The sequence below is a fragment of the Sapajus apella genome, unplaced genomic scaffold (genome assembly GCF_009761245.1).
Source record: "Sapajus apella isolate SASKATOON/1434 unplaced genomic scaffold, GSC_monkey_1.0 scaffold28, whole genome shotgun sequence".
Lineage (NCBI taxonomy): Eukaryota > Metazoa > Chordata > Mammalia > Primates > Cebidae > Sapajus > Sapajus apella.
Genome location: NW_022436968.1, coordinates 12,032,956 through 12,052,129, shown reverse-complemented (window position 1 = coordinate 12,052,129; position 19,174 = coordinate 12,032,956). Strand labels below are relative to the sequence as shown.

Sequence of the window (19,174 nt, the reverse complement as noted above, 5' to 3'; positions counted from 1 at the left end):
TTTACATACAAACACATATGTAAACTAAGTTTCAAAGACTCTCTGAAGAGCTCGTCAGAAATTTTATGAGCTGTAAGAAAAAGTATATATAAAATTAATGACAGATTTTCATAATAAAATCTCTCTTTTAGAGTGAGAATATAATCTCTCAGATGAGTTAGCCAATTAATGTTAGTAACTAAAAAAGAGTTCTCCACATGAATAATAGTGTTAAGAAGTACAAGTTTTGAATCACCTATTTTGTAATAAGGAACTAATTAAAATGCCTTAATATATTGATATAATTATAAAACAATCTTTCTGGCTGGGCACAGCAGTTCAAGCCTGTAAGCTCAGCACTTTAAGACGTTGAGCCAGGAGGATCCCTTGAGCCCAGGTGTTCAAGACCAGCCTGGACAACATAGTGAGATCTCATCTCTACAAAAACAAATTATCTTGTATAAAACCAAGACCCCTACTAACCTGTACGCCCAAAAAACAGACTTGCTTTTTCAAAAAAATGCCTTAAAAACCACTGCATCTGACTTATTTTGTTAGTTCTTACTAGCATTTTCTTTCTACATGGAAGTGCTTTTAAGTATTATCAACAGGCTAAATACGAATCTTCAATAAACATATATGATTTGAGAAAATAGAAAGATGGCAATATATCTGTTTATTTTTAGACTAGTCAAGTGTAGCAGTAAGAAGGGGCAAAGAGTAGAACAAGGAGCTGGATCTGTAATTGACGGAGAACAATCAATTGAGATAACTCACTATTTTCAGACCTGCTGACAATATATCTTTTCAACAGAGCTTCTCAAAATTAAGGAGATCATCTGTGAGAGGAAATTTCTAAACTAAATTTGTATGTAAAGCAAAAGGCAGCAAAGACTGTAACAAGAAAATATCAGAGAAAAAAAGCAAAAAGAGAAGACAGGCAGAAAGATTCAGAGTCAAAATTTATATGAAAATGCCACACCGAGGTGAAAAATAACTTTAATTTTCCAAAAGTAGTTATTCATAGAAATTATTATAAAGATATGTAAACATATCAGGAAGACTCTGAAAATGACCATACTTCAGTATACTAAGAAAAAACTTTCCCACATGCAAAGTAATATGGGGATAATAAAGACTCGAACACAATCACTTTCTTGTACTATTTAATCTTTAGAAATCATTGTCAATTACCAAAATATATATATATATATATTTACTAGAAAAGCAAATACATTTTAAAATTAAATACAGCTAATTACTAAAAACAACAGAAGTTCTATGAAGACATTTACTAACGTCAACAGTAAGTTTATAAGAAAGAAAAACATCCCAAGTATTCACACAAATATTTGGAATATATATACATATCTATTACCTTACTTGTGTTGCAATTAGAAAGGGAATAAATATATAGGAATCTAAGATCTTATCTTTTCTGTAATAAAATGGCAATGTAGCTAAGTGTTGTTTTTTTCTGGTCTCAGACACAAGAATATTGTCTCAAAACCCTTAAGGTATATAATCTGTATATAAAAATATTAAAAATTAGGTAAATAAGAGCTACTATAAGCACTGTGTTGACCACTGTTTCCCTCAACGATGGCTAAAATCAAGTAACAGAAAAATTTAGATGACTTACATTGTTGTTGCGGGTTTCTACAGCAGGGAATTTTCTGACTATGAATTTCACAGCAGATTCCAGGTTTTTGTCGATAAGGTAGGATGGTTTTGCCTTGGGGTCTCCACATGCCTATAAAACAACAGTAATAAAAAAAAAGTGAAATGCACCCTTCTTCTAAAATCAAAAATAGCAAATCTGCAATTAGAAATTAAAGAGATATTTATTGTTTTTGGTGAGCAGGTGATAAAATGAATAGGCAAAGTGCAAGGATTGTCACAGCTGAAATATGCAATGGGAGACAGTACAGAGATGTTCTTCTACTGAAAAAAATGCATGGAAAGTTTCAAAGCAGTTAGCGCAGAACAGCAGTGAAGGAAAAAGCTCAAACCTAAAAAAAAGAAAAAAAAAATTCTTGATTTGAGGTAGGATTGTATTCATCTGAAGCTAATAAAATATTACAAAATTAAATATTCAGTAGAGTACTAGACATGTTTCTTTCTAAGTGTCATAAAATAAAAGCTTATGTTTAAATGTCTTTTCCAAAATGTCTTCCTCATTCACTTTAAACATTTTATTACAAGAGCCCTAGTTCAAAAGAACTGGAAGCTGCTAAAATTGTCTTTATAGTGCTAAGGTATTTTGCCTGAACCTCTGAACACCTGAGTTACAACACTGTTTTCCATCATATCAGCAGCACTTCAAACAATGAATCTACGTCTGTTCTATATATCGTAAGCACAGAACAAATGGAAATGTTTACATTTTGACCATATCAGCAGTACAGCATTCTCTGCAGTAAACTGTAGGGCACTATACAAATGTAAGGTATTATTTTTAGAACAAACATTCTACCTGAACTATTAGCAACACAGAACATAATCTTGAATACTGTTCCTATTTCATTATGTGACATTTAATTAACTGCTTGCTAGTCAGATGTTATTCCTTAGGGAATTACTAAAATTATAACATTTCTATTTAGCTTCTTTTTATTGCATTTTAAAAAGGATGTGTCCTTTGAAAAGTTTTATCTGTCTGCCATGTGTGAGGAAATACACTATTGCAATTTTAAATTTTTCCATTGTTTACTATGGCTATGTTGTGGATTGCAGAAAGAGAAGTTATGAAACATGAAACTGATCTGAAAGCGGGCAAGCGGGCAGAGGGAAGGTGAAAAGCTTTGCAAACCTTCCAAACTTGTCCTTGCTGGGGAAGCATTGTAATAAAAAGAGAGAAAATTACGTGTAAACAATGATTGTCAAACTATGATATACGTTTCAGAAGAAAACTTATGCACTGCAGACCATGAATAACAGAACAAGATTAGAATTATATGGTGCTACAATTTTAAAGGTATTCTAAGTAGCGAGTTTTAGTATAAAATAAATTTATAGAGTATACACTATTCATATATATTTAAATACTACTGTGTACGTGTACAATCAGGTCAGTTTCTTGGTGCTCTTGCTAACCAACTTAAAATCATACTAGAAAAAAGGAAAATAAAGACTACATGCAGCTATAAAAACAGGAGCAAAACCATCAGTGAAATTTTACATACCTTAAAAAGAAACGGTAGCCAAGAATAAAAATAAATCGTTATTGGATGACTTTTGTATTTCAGCTCAAATTGAAACTACTTTTCAAACATGACCTAACTTCCTACCATGCCAAAGTAGAAAAATCAACGTTAACACATTCCTACATTTTCCAAATGGAAATAGGAATGCAGTAAGAAATCTCTTAATGCTCAAATATCATTAAATAAAACAAAATCTTAAGAAATTTAGAACTTCATCATCTTTAACCAGACTGACACGACTACTATGTAAATTCCATTTCAACATCATAAATATTGAAACATATCCAACTTTCCCTCTGAGTAGACTATCATTTCTTTAAAATATTCTTATAATGTTCCAATTTATACTCTTCCCCAAATATTACGTAACAGCTAAGAATAATCATGTAACTAAAAATCTGCCCAAACACAAATAGCTATAGATTAGCATTGCCTTACATCAATTGCATAATGAAAAATCAAGTATCATAAACATGACTGAGGTAGTGCAGAATCCCAAAGTGATTCCAAATTATGTTCAGTTTTTTCACATGTATTATCTTTCATATTCTAACTATAGAAAAATTTAGCTATCCATTCTAAGAGTCTCTATTAGAGATTATCATATATAACGAAAATGATAGATCACCATATCCATTTCCCGCAATCACAAATTTTACTGTTTAAGAATATAAACGTAAATAACTTCTTTGGTTGATAACCAAAGAAGTGTGTGTGTGCATGTGCGTATGTATACACATATGTACATACATAAACGAGTAGCTCTTCCTTCTTACACTGAAAACAAAAAGAACAGAATTTCATTTTGTCCAAGTGCAGTGGCTCATAGCTGTAATCCCAGAACTGGGGGCCAAAGGGCTTGAGCCCAGGAGTTGGAGACCCGTCTGGGCAACAAGAAAGATCATGTCTCTACAAAAAAATTGTTTTAAATTACAGAAGTAAGCTCAGGGCTTCAAGAGAAAAAAAACAAAAAAAAACAACAACAACAAAAAAAAATATATATATATAGGTGTGATGGTACAACTGTACTCCTAGCTACTTGGGAAGCTGAGGCAGGAAGATCACTTGAGCTCAGCAGTTCAAGGCTACAGAGCTATAATCACACCACTGTACTGCAGCTTGGGCCACAAAGTGAAGTTCTGTCTCTTATAACTTGGGGAAAAAAAAAAAATGAGAAAAAAATTAAGGAGTATATAATCTGCTTTCCCTGGAATCGATTTGCCTTTTCCACACAGCTCAGTGGACCTTATCTAACATACTTAATTGGGAGGCAGTATGCCTCAAAGGTTAAAAACGAAGATTCTGGAATAAAACTGAGTTTCAATCTTCACAACTTACTAGTCATGGGACCTCGAATATATTACAAAATATCTCCTAATCTAAGCTTCTTCGTCTGTGAAATGGGGAAATTAGTACTTACCTCACAGGGTTATTATAAGGATTAGAAGAGAGATAAAAGAATCCATATAAAGCATTTAGCAAAATGATAAGCACATAAGTGCTCTAAAAATGCTAGCTGCTTTTTAATAATAGCTATAATTATGATAATTATCCAAGTAAAAGTCTAATACGAACAGTAATTGTAGTAGTAACAGTTTTTATTATACAGAGAGAACTAGCAAATCAGTGTTAACTTCCTTATGCAACTATTAAACACGATTCCCTCTCTCAAATATTTCCTTTATTCACTTTAAGCCTAAACATCTAAACATAGCCAAAATATAGACTCAAGTCTACATTTGTGGTAACTGTACAGAGTTTAACCTAATAATTAAGAACCTGAGTTTCAAGACAGGTTGTCCATGTTCAAAATCTTGGCTCCATCACTTAACAGCTGTGTACCCATCAGCAAGTGATTTTCCTTATCTGCGCCTCGGTTTCTTCATCTGTTAAACAGATAATAATTACAACCTATGCTAAAAAGTTTTTATGTTCACTGCATGAAAGAGTATTTGTAGACTTTACAGGGTATTTGGCATACCAGGAGTGCTCAAAAAATGCCAATAAAAAAATCGGAGGTTAATAAATATAGAAATACTGGGCTCCATTTTAACTTTTTCTAAAATCTACTTACTTGATTTATTTGCTTAATAAGAGAGACACTTGCATAGGGAATACTTAGGCAAAAAAGAAGTATATGAAGAAAATAAACTGACATGACTAAAAGTTATCAGCTAGGTCAAATATATCCTGGCAAAGAACCATAACAAATAATTCAGGTAAGAAGGTTGATTAGGATGGTGGCTCTCATCTGTAATCCTGGCACTTTGGGAAGCTGAGGTGGGAGGATCACTTGAGGACAGAAATTAGAGACCAGCCTGGGCAATATAGCAAGACCTTATCTCTACAAAATAATTTTTTAAAAACTTAAGGTTTCCTGCTATATTAAAACAGTATAGCAAAATTTCAACTAACCAGAAGTTGTAGTTTATAAAAATTCATCTTCTTCCCCATCCAAACTAAAAAAAATTTCATTTTGAGGACAAGGAAATCACAACTTGCATTTTTAGAAAACAGCCTGCTGTTGGTACACTTGAAACATGTATCTTCCTATTACATCTACAATATTACACAAAATTAATCCTTAACTCAAAGTTATCACCTTTTGAAGTACCAAATTTTTAAAAACTAAATACACTATCACATTTAGTTATAAAAACATTTTAGACTAATATATTTCAGAAAGGCTTATCACAATGACTTAAAAGATTTAACAAATTACCAATTCAATTAAACATTTGAGCACTCTATCCCCCACATACCCCCAACAATTGGGAAAAAAAAAAAGGTGAATACAATGTAAAATTATGTGTAAATCCCTGAATTTTATAGCCCTACCAAAAAAAAAACTTTTTCAGAGAACTGACTAAAAGATGTACTTCACTACACAGAAAGAAGAAAACTATGCATAAAGTACAGAATTGAAAAACGAAAACAAAAACTCCCCCGAATACTTTATGTTTTACTTTATCTTGAGTTCGCATGTTTCCATAAAACATAAAATACTGTAATTTCAAATTTCAGAAGATCTAAAATAAATTTAAATATTTATATACTTAAATTTCCAGTTATCAGAATTGGAACTTTATTCCCCATGAATATTCTAATTGCAATCTTTAAAATCAAAAAAGTTAGGACTATTTAATGTGGCAGATAAAAGTATAGTAATGTTAAAGGATACACTTAAACATAATAATTAAAAACCTTGTCTCTTGAGTCAAGTGGGTAATAGCCTATATGACCTTATGCAAGTTGCCTAACCTCTGAGCCTCAGTTACCTAATCAATAAATTGAGGATATTATTACTACCTACTGCATAGGGTATACTGTTAAGGTATTTAAAAAATAAGATACACATAAACTGCTTATTTTGGTGCCTGGTACATATGTAGTTAACAAATAAGTTCTAAATAATATTTTAAATAAAACTTTTCTATATACATGGATATACATAGGGAGTTTTCAATTATGGAAACAAGATTTTCCATAAAAACAATTCTAGGTCAGTATTAATTGTCAATTCAATATCTCTAAGTTCCTTTTTGAAACACAAATCTGATGTTATTACTAAAAATAAAGGACAAGAATGTTTCAGAAAACTATACAGTGTTATTACTCAGGACACAAACAAACATCTTTGATTAGAAGCAACAAGCCTAGACTCCATGCCATTTTAAAGTGTGACTTTAAAACAAATTTTTCTGCCACTCTACCACAAATCCCCATACTGAGGCCTTTCCTCAAGCTGTTACAGCATAAGATTACATATCACAGCTTAACTTTACATGGTTAATGTTACATATTTTTTTAAGAACTTACCACCATGCCAAAAAAAGAAACAAATATAGAATTTTAAAATTCCTATATCTATTAATAAGAGATTAAACAACAATCAAGACACAAGAAAACAGACTGCTCAGTAGCTCACACCTGCAATCCCAGCACGTGGGAAGCCCAAGGCAGGAGGATTACTGGATCCCACAAGTTTGAGACCACCCTGGGCAAGAGGGAGACCCCATCCCTACAAATTTTAAAAATTATGGTCCTGGCTACCTGGAAGGCTAAGGTGGAAGGACTGCTTGAGCCAGGGAGGTTGAGTCTACAGTAAACCCTGTATACACCACTGCAAACTCCAGCCTGGGCAAGAGTGAGACCCTGACTCAAGAAAGGAAAAAAAAAAAAAAAAAAAAAAAAGAGAGAGAGAGAGAAGAGGAAGAAAACAACAACAAACCAATCAAGATACAAAAGGTATTGGAAGTAAGAACATTTACTGGGCAACTATTGTGTGCAAAACACCTGTGTTTTGAAATTATCTAAACTATCACTCAACAGAGAGGAAAGGAGCTTCTGAAAAATTAAGTAACTTGATCAAGATTTCACAACTACTAACTGACAGGACCCACAGAGAAATTCATACCTGATTCCGAAACACTAGAAAAGCTTATCTAAAAACATATGTGCCCTCCCAAAAATAATGTTTAAAATCATGCTCCACTTTTTCAAAACCTCAGCTGCTTAAAACCTCAGGAAGCAGTTACTATCAAGGTAAAAACCTGATCAGTTCAATCCATTTTATATTTTTGAGATAGTGTCTCACTATATTCCCCAGGCTGGACTTGAACTCCTGGTCTTAAGAGGTTCCTCCTGCCTCAGCCTCCTAAGTACCTGGAATTACAAGCATGCACTACTACTGTGCCTAGCTTCAGTTTTATTTTTTAATTCCTAGTCTAACTCAAGGATAAAACACATTCCTTTGCCAAAATATGGAAGAACAACATAACTTATCTTCTAGTACAATAATTGAAAAAAAAAAAGCCAAAATATGAAGAACAAAATGATTTTCTAGTACAATGAATCAATTGAAAAAATATGAACAAAATCTCAGGGGTCAGAGTGAGAATGCTATTTGTGAGAGCACAGAAACCAGCCCCATCTGAAAAATGTCACAGATGAAGAGAAAAATACAAAACGGAGCCAATTTATACTAGAAAGAGGAATTTAACTTTGACTTAATAACCAAGAAACACCACACATTTTGCAAAATTGAAGGAATAAAGGGACAGAGATTCTTCCCTGAGTTTTCAACAATTTGAAATTAATACCGAGAGGAAGAACAGACGTTACCTGAAATTATGGAATGTAAAAGTAATATACACCTGTCATTATTTTATGTTCCAATTTTTTAAATAATGAAAATGTTACAGTATGAAAATTGTCCAGTGTTACAGCTCTTTTAGAATTTGTCTAGCAGGCTTTCTGGTTTTTGCTGGAAAGCCCCTTTAAAAAAAATACAAGAAAAAGAAAAGAAAATTGTCCATCAATAATGGAAAACCTATCAAGAGCAAAATGAGACTCAAATTAATCACTAGTTTTCTAATTATATTTTTCCTCCTGTGTTATCATGTATATTTTGGCCAACTGACCTGCTTTAAGTTAGCACTTTCCTTCTATCTTGGGTAGGTAAAAAGGAAAGAAAGCTGCTTCTGGGTTCCCTAGCAAAAAAGAAAAGAAAACAATCTACTGCTAACAACTTGGATTAAGAGGCTTGATAGCAAAGTATACTGAAATTACTGGAAATGCTTTCAGATTAATGTAATTGTATCAATAAGTACCTCTTAATTGGAGCCAATAATAAAAATACAGAAATCACAGTTATTGTCCTTTAAACAAGTTTGAGAAAGTCATGAACTTGAAAAACTTCAACCCATTATACACTTCAAAATTCTTCATTAAAATTTTTAGTGATTCAAAAAAATAATAATAATTTAGTGATTCAAATGAGTTATTACTAGTCAGTTTACAAGAAGATACATCACTGTTGCCTTTAAACAGTTTTCAGCTTCCAATATTCAGGATCATCTCAGTTTATAAAGCAAAGGTGTTACTACAATTTTTTTAAGTATATATATTGTCACACTTTTGCTGTTAAAAAGAAATTGTTACTTAAAGGACTACTGTGGAACACATACTTCTGAAATACAAATAATTATTTTGTCTCAGCATTAAGTAGATATCAAACTGTATCAAGCAGTAAAATAGAATAGTCAGGAATGTCTCCTAAAAGGTAATCTTGAGCTTAATTACTATGTGGTGTGGGGGAAATAAACATTTATTAAGTGTTCACTATGTTCTAAGCCCCAGAAATAGAACTAGTTACAATAGCTACCTTTATTCAGCTCTTACCCTTTTTACAAAGCACTGTACTAATACTTCCTATGAATTAACTCATTTAATTCTCCTATTAACCTATGAGGTTAATAAAAGTGTATTCCAAAAACATGAGAGAACTGTAGTATCTATTTAAGATTACAAGAGTTAGAATCAATAAGACTAGCATGGCTTGGAAAGCCAAAAAATACAGCTTGACGCATAACAGAAGCTGAAAGCAAATAAGTACCATGGATCTGGTTTTGCTAGTAGAGAGCCAACGTGCAGCCTTCCAGAAATTTAGTTATAACCCAGACAACTAAATTAAATCACTACAGTTAATAATTAGCAGGAAAAGAAATTAGAGGTATTTAAAAACTTACATTTCACTTATTTCAGTAGTTAACATTGGAACTACTTCAGGGATTTTTTTTTTTTTCTGTTTAAGTAAGTTTGGGTCAGGGTCCAGATATATGAAATTTGTAAAAACCTTCCAAGATGATTCTACTATGTATCCCTGATGATTCTATTATGAACCACTAACCTCCTCACTTTACAAGTAAACTACAGCCCAGAAAGGTTAAATAACTTGTTCAAACTAAAGAAAGTAGCAGAGCTTTATCTAGAATCTAGCTCTCTCAACTCACAGGATATTCCGCAAGTATGAAAAATGTTTAGAAAGTAAATGAAGTTTAGAGATTATATGGCTGCAAGAAGAGCATTATTATTTTATACTCTTAGACACAGTCATGCATTGCTTAACGTCATCAGACAATTTCATTGTTGTGTGAACATCAGAGTGTACTTGCATAAATCTGGATGGTATAGCCTACTATACACATAGGGTACATGGTATATAGCCTATTGCTCTCACTCTACAAACCTGTACAATGAGAATACTGTAGGCAATTGTAACATAATGGTATGTATTTCTGTATCTAAATGTATCTAAACACAGGAAAAATACAGTAAGAATGCAGTATTATGAGACTGCTGTGTATATGCAGTCCATCATTTAGGTGTTAAATGAAATATTATGCAGCATGACTATATTGTGTTATTTTTATACAGAAGTTCCTCAATTTAACGATGGGGTTACATTCCAATAAACCTAGTAGGTGATGGGGAGGAAGGCAACAAATCACACTCCCACGTGTGTACCTATGCAACAAACTTGCATGTTCTTCACATGTACCCCAAAACCTAAAATGCAATAAAATAAATGGAAAAAAATATGTCTATATATATATATCATAAGTCAGCCAAATGTGGTAGCTCATGCCTGTAATCCCAGTACTTTGGGAGGCTGAAGTGGGTGGATAGCTTGACCCCAGGAGTTAGAGACCAGCTTGAGCAACATGGTGAAACCTCAATTCTACCAAAAAAAAAAAAAAAAAAAAATACAAAGATTAGCCAGGCATGGTGGCACATGCCTGTAGTCCCAGCTACTGAGAAGGCTGTGGTGGGAGGATCACCTGAGCCAGGAGGCAGAGGTTGCAGTGAGCCAGGATCTTGCCACTGTACTCTAGCTTGTATGACAGAACTAGAACCTGTCTCTAAAAAAAGAAGAAAACGCACTTAACACACCTAATCTACCTCGTATTTTAATTTAGCCTATCTTAAACACTTCCATTAGACTACAGTTGAGTAAATCATCTGGTAATACAGTACACTGCAGAGTATCAGATCACAAGAAGTATCATATCACTTACTACTGCATGCCATAGCTTTTGTGCCAACATGAAGTCAACAAACTGTTAAGTCAAACCATCATACATTGGGGACCGTCTGTATATTCTACTGAATAAAAACTCTGGAATCTAAAACGGGAAATAGCTACTCTCTGTCAATGCCTGCCTGACGTTTCTAATCCTACTTCAAAACCAAGTACAGATGTCACTCTCCTTCTCTTTACCACCTCTCCCAGATTGTAATCTGTAATTCCCTTCTCAAGACTCCCACAATCCTACTTACACAATGCATTTTAGTTAAGTATCTATACATCTCTCTCCCCACTAAGATACTAATTTCTTGGCACTAGAGACTTCATCATAATTTACCTCTTAATGCTAGGGAACACATTCAATAAATGAAGAGTAAATGAATAAATTAAAAGGGAAAACCTCAATATTTGAGACTAACTGAAAGAATAGCTCCTATGATGGCTTATAAAACAGTTTTAAAGATGCAATTTTATTACTATCACATATCTAAAATAATCAACTATGCAGTAACAAAGTATTTTCCAGCATACGTTCTTCTACTTAAAACAAGAAAATCATTTGAAACTGGCACATATACAACCCTACTTACAAATTAACAATTCAGTAGCATATAAAGTTATAAAGATGGGCAGACAGTGAATATTTGAAATCACTCATTTATGTTATGTTTGAGTTTTTAACAATAAGCATATATACCTTTGGTAATCATTAAAAAATTTTAAAGTTACTTAACAATTCCATAAAGGAAACAAAAGATGGATTATCACTGCCTCTTAAAAGTTAAAAATAATTATTTATCCTAAGGACCTTTGGAACATGCTTCTGTGTCTGATTGACCAAAAATGAAAATAATGCCCTAAATGAAAACAAATAGTGAAAGGGAAGACTAAAATGAACTCCCCTCCCTTTACCCTGTACTGCTCCCTTCACAAACGTCTTTTCTTCCCCCACTAAATAAGCAGATAGCAGCTAAAGATTTTCAATTTTACAATGCTATTCCTGTTAACCTGTTAAATTTTTCCTTAGAAAATAAATTTATCCAAAATCAAGAGAAAAGGACAATAGGGAAAAAAAGAAAAATATTCCTCTAATTTTCTTAAGGAAGTAAAACTGCATTTAAACCATCACAATACTCTACTTTTTAAAAGTTTGTAATAGCTGTATGGGTTTTTTTTTTTTCTCCTTTTCTGTCCTTTACAATCCAGGCAATAATTTAACAGATGGAGAAAAACACAAGTATTAACTGAAAAGATCGGTATCATGTTGGTAATGGTGTAGGAAAAGAAAAGAGAAGGAAAAAAAGAAAGAGTAAACCCCAAAATTTAACTCAGCAAAATGTATTCTTTGGGCATTTGGTATTTGGCAGCTTTGTTAAGCAGCTAGACAATTTCAGAAAAACAAGTGTTTCCCAAAAAAGATGCTCAGATTCCTAAATACAATTTTCAAATATCCTCTATCTTCAGAAGCAATTCTGTGAAGTAGGTAGGGCAGGCATTATGCTCCCTGTAGAAAACTAAACAGAGTTCAGTCACTGTTTAAAATGGGCAATAATTTCTACTCTACTCCTTCACCATAAATTCATAAAGATAGAGCTAGAGGCCGGGTGCCGTGGCTCACGCCTGTAATCCCAGCACTTTGGGAGGCTGAGGCGGGCGGATTACGAGGTCAAGAGATCGAGACCATCCTGGCCAACATGGTGAAACCCCGTCTTTACTGAAAAGTACAAAAAATTAGCCGAGCGTGGTGGTGCATGCCTGTAATCCCAGCTACTCGGAAGGCTGAGGCCGGAGAATTGCTTTAAACTGGAAAACGGAAGTTGCCGTGAGCGGGGATCGCCCCTCTGCACTCGAGCCTGGCGATAGAGCAAGATTCTGTCTCAAAAAAAAAAAAAAAAAAAAAAGACAGAGCTAGAATTGACTTTCGTGTTCCTTTTACAGTTAATTTTCCCCATTTTACAGATGAGGCAAAGTAAAGCTCAAAAAAGTCAAATTACCTACCCAATGTTAGAGAACTCTCAGTGACTGAAGATTGGAATGCAAGTCTCTTAACTTCCGGCCCAATGCTCTTAATCCCACCACAAAACCTGCCATGCTAGATAGAACCTTTAAAAATGTTACAAATCTCCACATAAGTGAGTGACATTATTAGACCTGGAAAAAGGAAGCCATATGTTTAAAATAAAATTTTAAAAAAAGGAATTAAGCAACAAGTAAATTTAAATGTAAAACTACCAATCACCTTCGTGTCTTTTGCCTAAAATTTGTTTTATGTGTTCTTACATCCTTCATCAAACTACAAGTTCCCTAAAATTCCCATAAATTGTAAATATTAAGATCTCAAAAATTTTTGACTGATGAAATTAAAAAAAAAATTATTCAGTAATCATGCTCCAACTCCCCTAATAGGCGTCAAAGCATATTATTGACAATAGTAAGTTATTTTACTTAACTATTTTTCATTGTATACATTCACTAAAATATCATTTCCACAGTATACTTCCAATTGAAACAGAGTAATTAGACCTGGTAGACAATCTACTGCACTTGCATTAATGAAAATGTGGTAACTGATTGGCAGACGTGTTATAAGGTGGATTTTTTTTTTTTAGGACTAGAAGAAGTTGAGATTGAAAAGATTATGTGGTTTATAATGCAGTAAGAATGCAGACAGCATGAACCTAATAAACACATGGTGAACAGATCTTACTCAGTTCTTTGGCAAGATATCTGAACAAATGTTTCAGTCCCTAGCCAGCTGGGAAGATATGCCAGATTCACTGACAATTCTATAGGGTGAAAGATCCAAAATCTTATCTGATCCATTTACATGCAAAATTACATAAAGGGAGCAAACCCAAGACTATTATTATTAAAACCAGAGCACACAGGTTTTGAGACAGAGGAGGCAAATCATTCATTCATTTCAACATGGCCTAACTAAAGATGTCTAGTATCAAATAAGGCCCTAAATACTCCAGTATTTCAAAAATTACACCGTCGTTGCCCAGAGAAAACTCACACTCAAACAAGGTAGGCAACAAATTTCTTAAGAAGTTACAAATATAAGGCAAGTGCTAAAATATAACATTTCAATAAATCAAAATATAATAACGATCACATTCAACTCAGTTTAACTTTCACTAGTTCAATAATGCAAGAGCCTGAAGCTTCTCAAAACAGGAAGTGATAAAAACAGTGCTTTTGAGAAAAGGCAGTGAACTGGAATTATAAGAGTTCAAATGCCCAGAATTTCATTTAATCTTATTTATGAAGGTGGAATATTAAAGTTTGATTGCATTTATCCTATAAAAATGTTTAATGAATGCTTAGAAAAGGTATTTTGCCCAATTACCCAAATCACTTTTGATGTTACTCTCACTTCCTCTTTTAGAAACCATCATAACCATTTCCTTTAAACCACAATACCACAGGTCTAGTTAACTTTTATAATGTTTGACTTGCTCGTTTTTTTGGACAAAATTCATATAGGAATCAATTTCGAAGTTTTTTAAGCAGCATAATCTCCCCAAACAACTCAGATCAATGCAACCTCTAAGTAATACTACTTAAGACTGAATTATTCCCAACCTACATAAATTTATAACCAAGGCTCCTTCGTAAATGCAGAGGGGCTGCTTTGTCATGACACTGAGCTCCTGCCACATAAAAAGTAACAAACTGAATAAGCACGCTGCAGTTACTCTCCAGATTGCACTTTAGAGTAAGCAATCCTTTCAATCAGGTGAGCAACTAGATTTTTGTCCTTATCCAAAATTTATCATCATTAAACCAGGACACTCTTTAGAATTATAATGTCTACAACAAATTGTAAAAGTAAATCAATTTTACACTCAAACTCTTGGATATGGATTTCAAAAAATATATATATATTTCTTCAGAAGCCCTCTCAACCTACAATCTATTGCTATGATTAAACCAAAAGGTAACATTCTCGGTATATTAAAAAGCCACAAATATAGCTATGAAGACATGACATCAAAGACACATTATAAACTCAAGGGATCCAAAAATCTCTTTTTCTCTTTATCGGTTTGTTTAAAACTTACCAACCTTGCCTTAAGAAAAAAGACATTTTGTTGTTTTGTCCCAGGATAATGAACGTAATATTTGTTCTATCTTTACATGGACTTTTCTAAACTTCCAGTGCAGTCTTCCACTCCTTACTGTACTGAGGACATGTAAAGGCCTTTCAATGAGCCTATTAGCTATAGCAGCTCAAATTATCAGACTATGCTATAAATCAGCAGTAATAGCAACATTTTTGCGTTTTGCGGTTTTTATTTTGTACAGACACTGAACTTTAAGAAACGGTACTGGAAAATCTAATATGAGGAGGAGAGCACAGGGGAAAGCACAGAAGGTTGTTTTTCCAGTTCTAGTGACTCACAGCCTAGAAGTATTTCAGAAAATTGGTTCCACCCTCACTTCTCCCTCCTCTCCACCTTCAAAATGAAATAATCTCAAATCGTCAACATATTCTCAATAGCTATTTAGCAATCTAAAGCGGCAAAGTGGAGGGGATACGAGATTCAACCAATCAGCCCTTCCCTACCCACATTCCCACACCAAAAAATTGGGATGTGGGGTGTAATCCCTGTTCACTGCTGCCATCTCCGCCAGAATATGGAACACTTAAGTTTTCCTACCCACCTAGAATTTCGCCCACCCGCCACCCTCCCTTTCCTATGGGTCCCGTCCTGGGGGCTGGGGCGCCGAGGAAGGGGCAACTCCCGGCTCACAGCGGCGCCCCCACCCAGGGCTGGGCCCAGCGCTGGATCCCGCCGCTGGGAGCCGGGAAATGGCTTCTCTGCCTTCGGCCGGCCGGCGAACCAGGAGAGGCGCCCGGGACTCCGTATTAGGCCGCGGTGCATCCAGGCGACCCCAGGTCAGGCCTGGAGCAGCGACGCCAAGATTTCTGCACCCGGCGCCGCCCGCCGCCCCCCAAGCCCAAGGCCTCCCTTGCCCTCCATCCCTCCCGGGCCCGCCCGCCCCCGCCGCGGCCTCCCCGGCCCGTGCGCACCTTCTTAATGTTGTAGAGGCGGGTGAGCATGCCGACGCCCCGGTCGTTGAGGATGGTGAGCTTCTCCGCCAGCTTCTGCTGACTGGGCTGCAGCACTGAGCGCGACATGGTGGTGTCGCCGCCGCCGCCGGCCGCCTGGCGCCCAGTCACCGGCCCGCGGCCTCCGCAGCAGCCTCTCACGGGCCTCCTCCCCTCCCGCCAGGGACCTCCGCCTTAGGAGAGCGCGCCCATGGCCCTCGCGCCCCAATCCCGCGCCGGCGACAGAGCGAACCGAGACGGACGCCTCGGAGCCCCTTCCCCGCAGCAGCTCGCGCCCCGGCAGCCTCCTGCCTTCCGCCCGCCGCCCTTCCGCCCCTACCCCCGGCGCTCTCCGCCCCAGCCCCCAACGAGCCGCCTTCCCCGGCTCCTCCACTAGGTGTGGCGGCGGCGGCGGCGTCTCCGGCGGCTGAGAACGAGGCGGCTTCCCGCAGCCCAGGACGGGCGCTCGGTCACCTGATCGGCGGCGCCGGCGCCCCCGCGAGGCCGGATGGGAAACTGCGGCCTGCGAGCCCTGCGCCCGGCCTAGCCGCCGCGGGCCTGGCTCTGCCTGGGCGGGACAGCCCTCTACGCCTGACGCCGGGATGGGAGTCCCAAGCGGGGACCTAGTGGGGTGGCGTTCTGTGCTCTTTCCACCTCGCCCCACATCCCTCTCCTTCAAGTTCCCAAAAGTTGCCTTTCCGCACCACCCTCCGAAAGAAACCAGCAGAAACTCTGCTGGGTGGCGGGATATTTTCCAGGCGAGTTTCGCTTAGGAGTGGGCTGGTGGCTTCAAGCGCTTTTTCCTCCCACTGCTTGACAGGCGCTCCCGGCAGAACACAGCAGATGTTGTGCTCCGCGAGGCGGGCATCGCCTCTGCCAGCCTCCCCAGCCCATCCTCAGTCTCCCCGCCTGGAGCCAGTTTGTGAGAGAGGAGGTCGGAAGTGAGGGTAACTCATGTCCCTGAGATAATCACAATCTGGACTTTGTCTGCGAGGAGCACCCATCCGCTGGAGATGCTAATAGGTCCTGGCCTGTAGAAAGCAAAAAATAAATGTTTGTTTAATGCATGAAGGAACCGGTCCCATTTTTTTCCAGCATCCACCCTAAATCCTACCTCTTCTTGAAAACATTCTTTGCCACCTCATTTTTTTTTTCCTCATCAATTTCTTCTTAGTGACACTCCAAGGTTACTCCCTTGTCAAATGTATTAGACACGATTCCAAAAGTGAACTAATCGTGGACTCATGTAATTGGGGTGAGAAACCAGCCAAGAGGACTCAGGCCTCTGATATTTTTGGCTTTGCCTTCTCTCGATATTGTTAATCTTTTGTATGATATTCATTAATTTTAAGTAGTGACACAATGTCCTGCCACATTCAATAAGACATTCGAAGAGTAATAAGCCATTATTGGATTGATCGAAACACTTTCGAAAAGGAAATTGTAATGAATAGCTTTAAAATGTTTGTAAAGCTGCTATATCTACTATTTGTAAGGAAATCTTCATTTTAATATTCCAACAAGAAAGAAGGAGTGGACTGAATGAATTTAATTTAAGGGCCATTAAAAAGAGTCCTGTTCCCACCAAAAAAAGTTACAATCATACCTGCCAGTGTGCCTGAAATTCTATACAAAGCTGCAGTACCTTGAATGAATGCTTTGCACCTAAAGAGTCTTAAAAATACAAACATTTCAGAGAGATCACCTGTTGAGCTAATTATTAGTCATTAACTGGTCAAGGAATTTAATTTATCTGGTTACTTCTCAGCCTGATAGTTAACATTTTAATTTAGAGGAGGCAAAGTTTTGGGGCCTGGAATAGTAAGAGCAGACCTGAGAAGGTAAGGCTGCAAGGAGGGGTTTGGGGTAGCCACATAAGAAAATTTAAAGATGCTGAACATTGTGGGAAATATGTGCTCTTTTAGGGAAACTACTAGTAACTAATTCTAGATGCAGAATTAAAAAGTTCTACCAATAAAAGATTACCTCATTTTCTAGTTTTTAAAAACTGCTGTATAGGGAGAACAAGAAAATGGTACTCTACTATAAATCTGAACACAACTCTTACTCCTCAAGAAAAACTATCATGTTGCCATATGAACTTGAATACTTGTAGTTGCTTATAACTCAGAGAGTACCCAATAGGAGAACAGTGTAGATAGTGGTCTCATTATTCAATATTTATTGTCGCTAATTATAGACATACTATCCCTAGACTGTAATGAAACACATCTATTTGAGTAAAAGAGATATGGTGTAGATGAATTACAAATTTGTCTTTCTCTACATTTTGCATTAAAAAGAATTTGTGATTAAGATCATATGTGTACGTGCATTTTTTTTTAACTTTTTAACTTTTTTGTCTCCCTCTGTTGTCCAGGCTGGTCTTCAACTCCTAGGCTCAAACTCCCTCACACTTATAACCCCCATACTTTGGAAGGCCAAGGCAAGAGGATCGTTTGAGGCCTGAAGTTCAAGACCAGCCTTGGCAATATAGGGAGACCCCCATATCTATAAAAATTTTAAAATTAGCCGAATGTGGTGGCATACCTGTGGTCCCAGCTACTCGGGGGGCTGAGATGGAAGAATCACTTGAGCCCAGAAGGTAGAGGCTGCAGTGACCTGTAAGCACAAAACTGTATTCCAGTCTTAGTGATAGAGCAAGACCCAAGAAGAAAGAAAGAAAGAAAAGAAAGAAAGAAAGAAAGAAAGAAAGAAAGGAAGAAAGAAAGAAAGAGAAAGAAAGAGAAAGAAAGAGAAGAAAGAAAGAAAGAAAGAAAGAGAAAGAAAGAAAGAAAGAGGGAGAGAGGAATGAAGAAAAGAAGGAAGGAAGGAGAAAAGAAGAAGAAATAGAGGCCAGGCACAGTGGCGGACGCTTGTAATCCCAGCACTCTGGGAGGCTGAGGTGGGTGGATCACCTGAGTTTAGGAGTTGGAGACCAGACTGGCTAACATGGTGTAACCCGTCCCTACTAAAAATACAGAAATTAGCCGGACGTGGTGGCACACACCTGTAATCCCAGCTACTCGGGAGGCTGAGGCAGGAGAATCACTTGAACCC

The 19,174-nt window shown here is 36.7% G+C and overlaps 1 protein-coding gene and 1 non-coding gene across 5 annotated transcripts in view; one reads left to right on the top strand and one right to left on the bottom strand.

Moving 5' to 3' along the window:
* The window catches only part of NCKAP1 (NCK associated protein 1), a 112,840-nt gene extending 95,895 nt beyond the window's left edge, over positions 1-16,945 (bottom strand). Inside the window, exons 1-3 of one of the 4 annotated variants that reach the window (XM_032292741.1) lie at positions 16,097-16,945; positions 2,792-2,809; positions 1,622-1,732 (exon numbers count right to left, since the gene is read on the bottom strand). In XM_032292741.1, the coding sequence (XP_032148632.1) occupies positions 1,622-1,732; positions 2,792-2,809; positions 16,097-16,204 (237 nt within the window). In that variant the 5' untranslated portion in view covers positions 16,205-16,945. The remainder of the gene's footprint in view (positions 1-1,621; positions 1,733-2,791; positions 2,810-16,096) is intronic. The other 3 variants (XM_032292742.1, XM_032292743.1, XM_032292744.1) reach the window with 3 other exon arrangements.
* On the top strand, positions 8,403-8,464 carry LOC116561275. Its single transcript, XR_004273368.1, has one exon. It is a non-coding gene; the product is annotated as a U7 small nuclear RNA (small nuclear RNA).
* Positions 16,946-19,174: the final 2,229 nt, after the last annotated feature.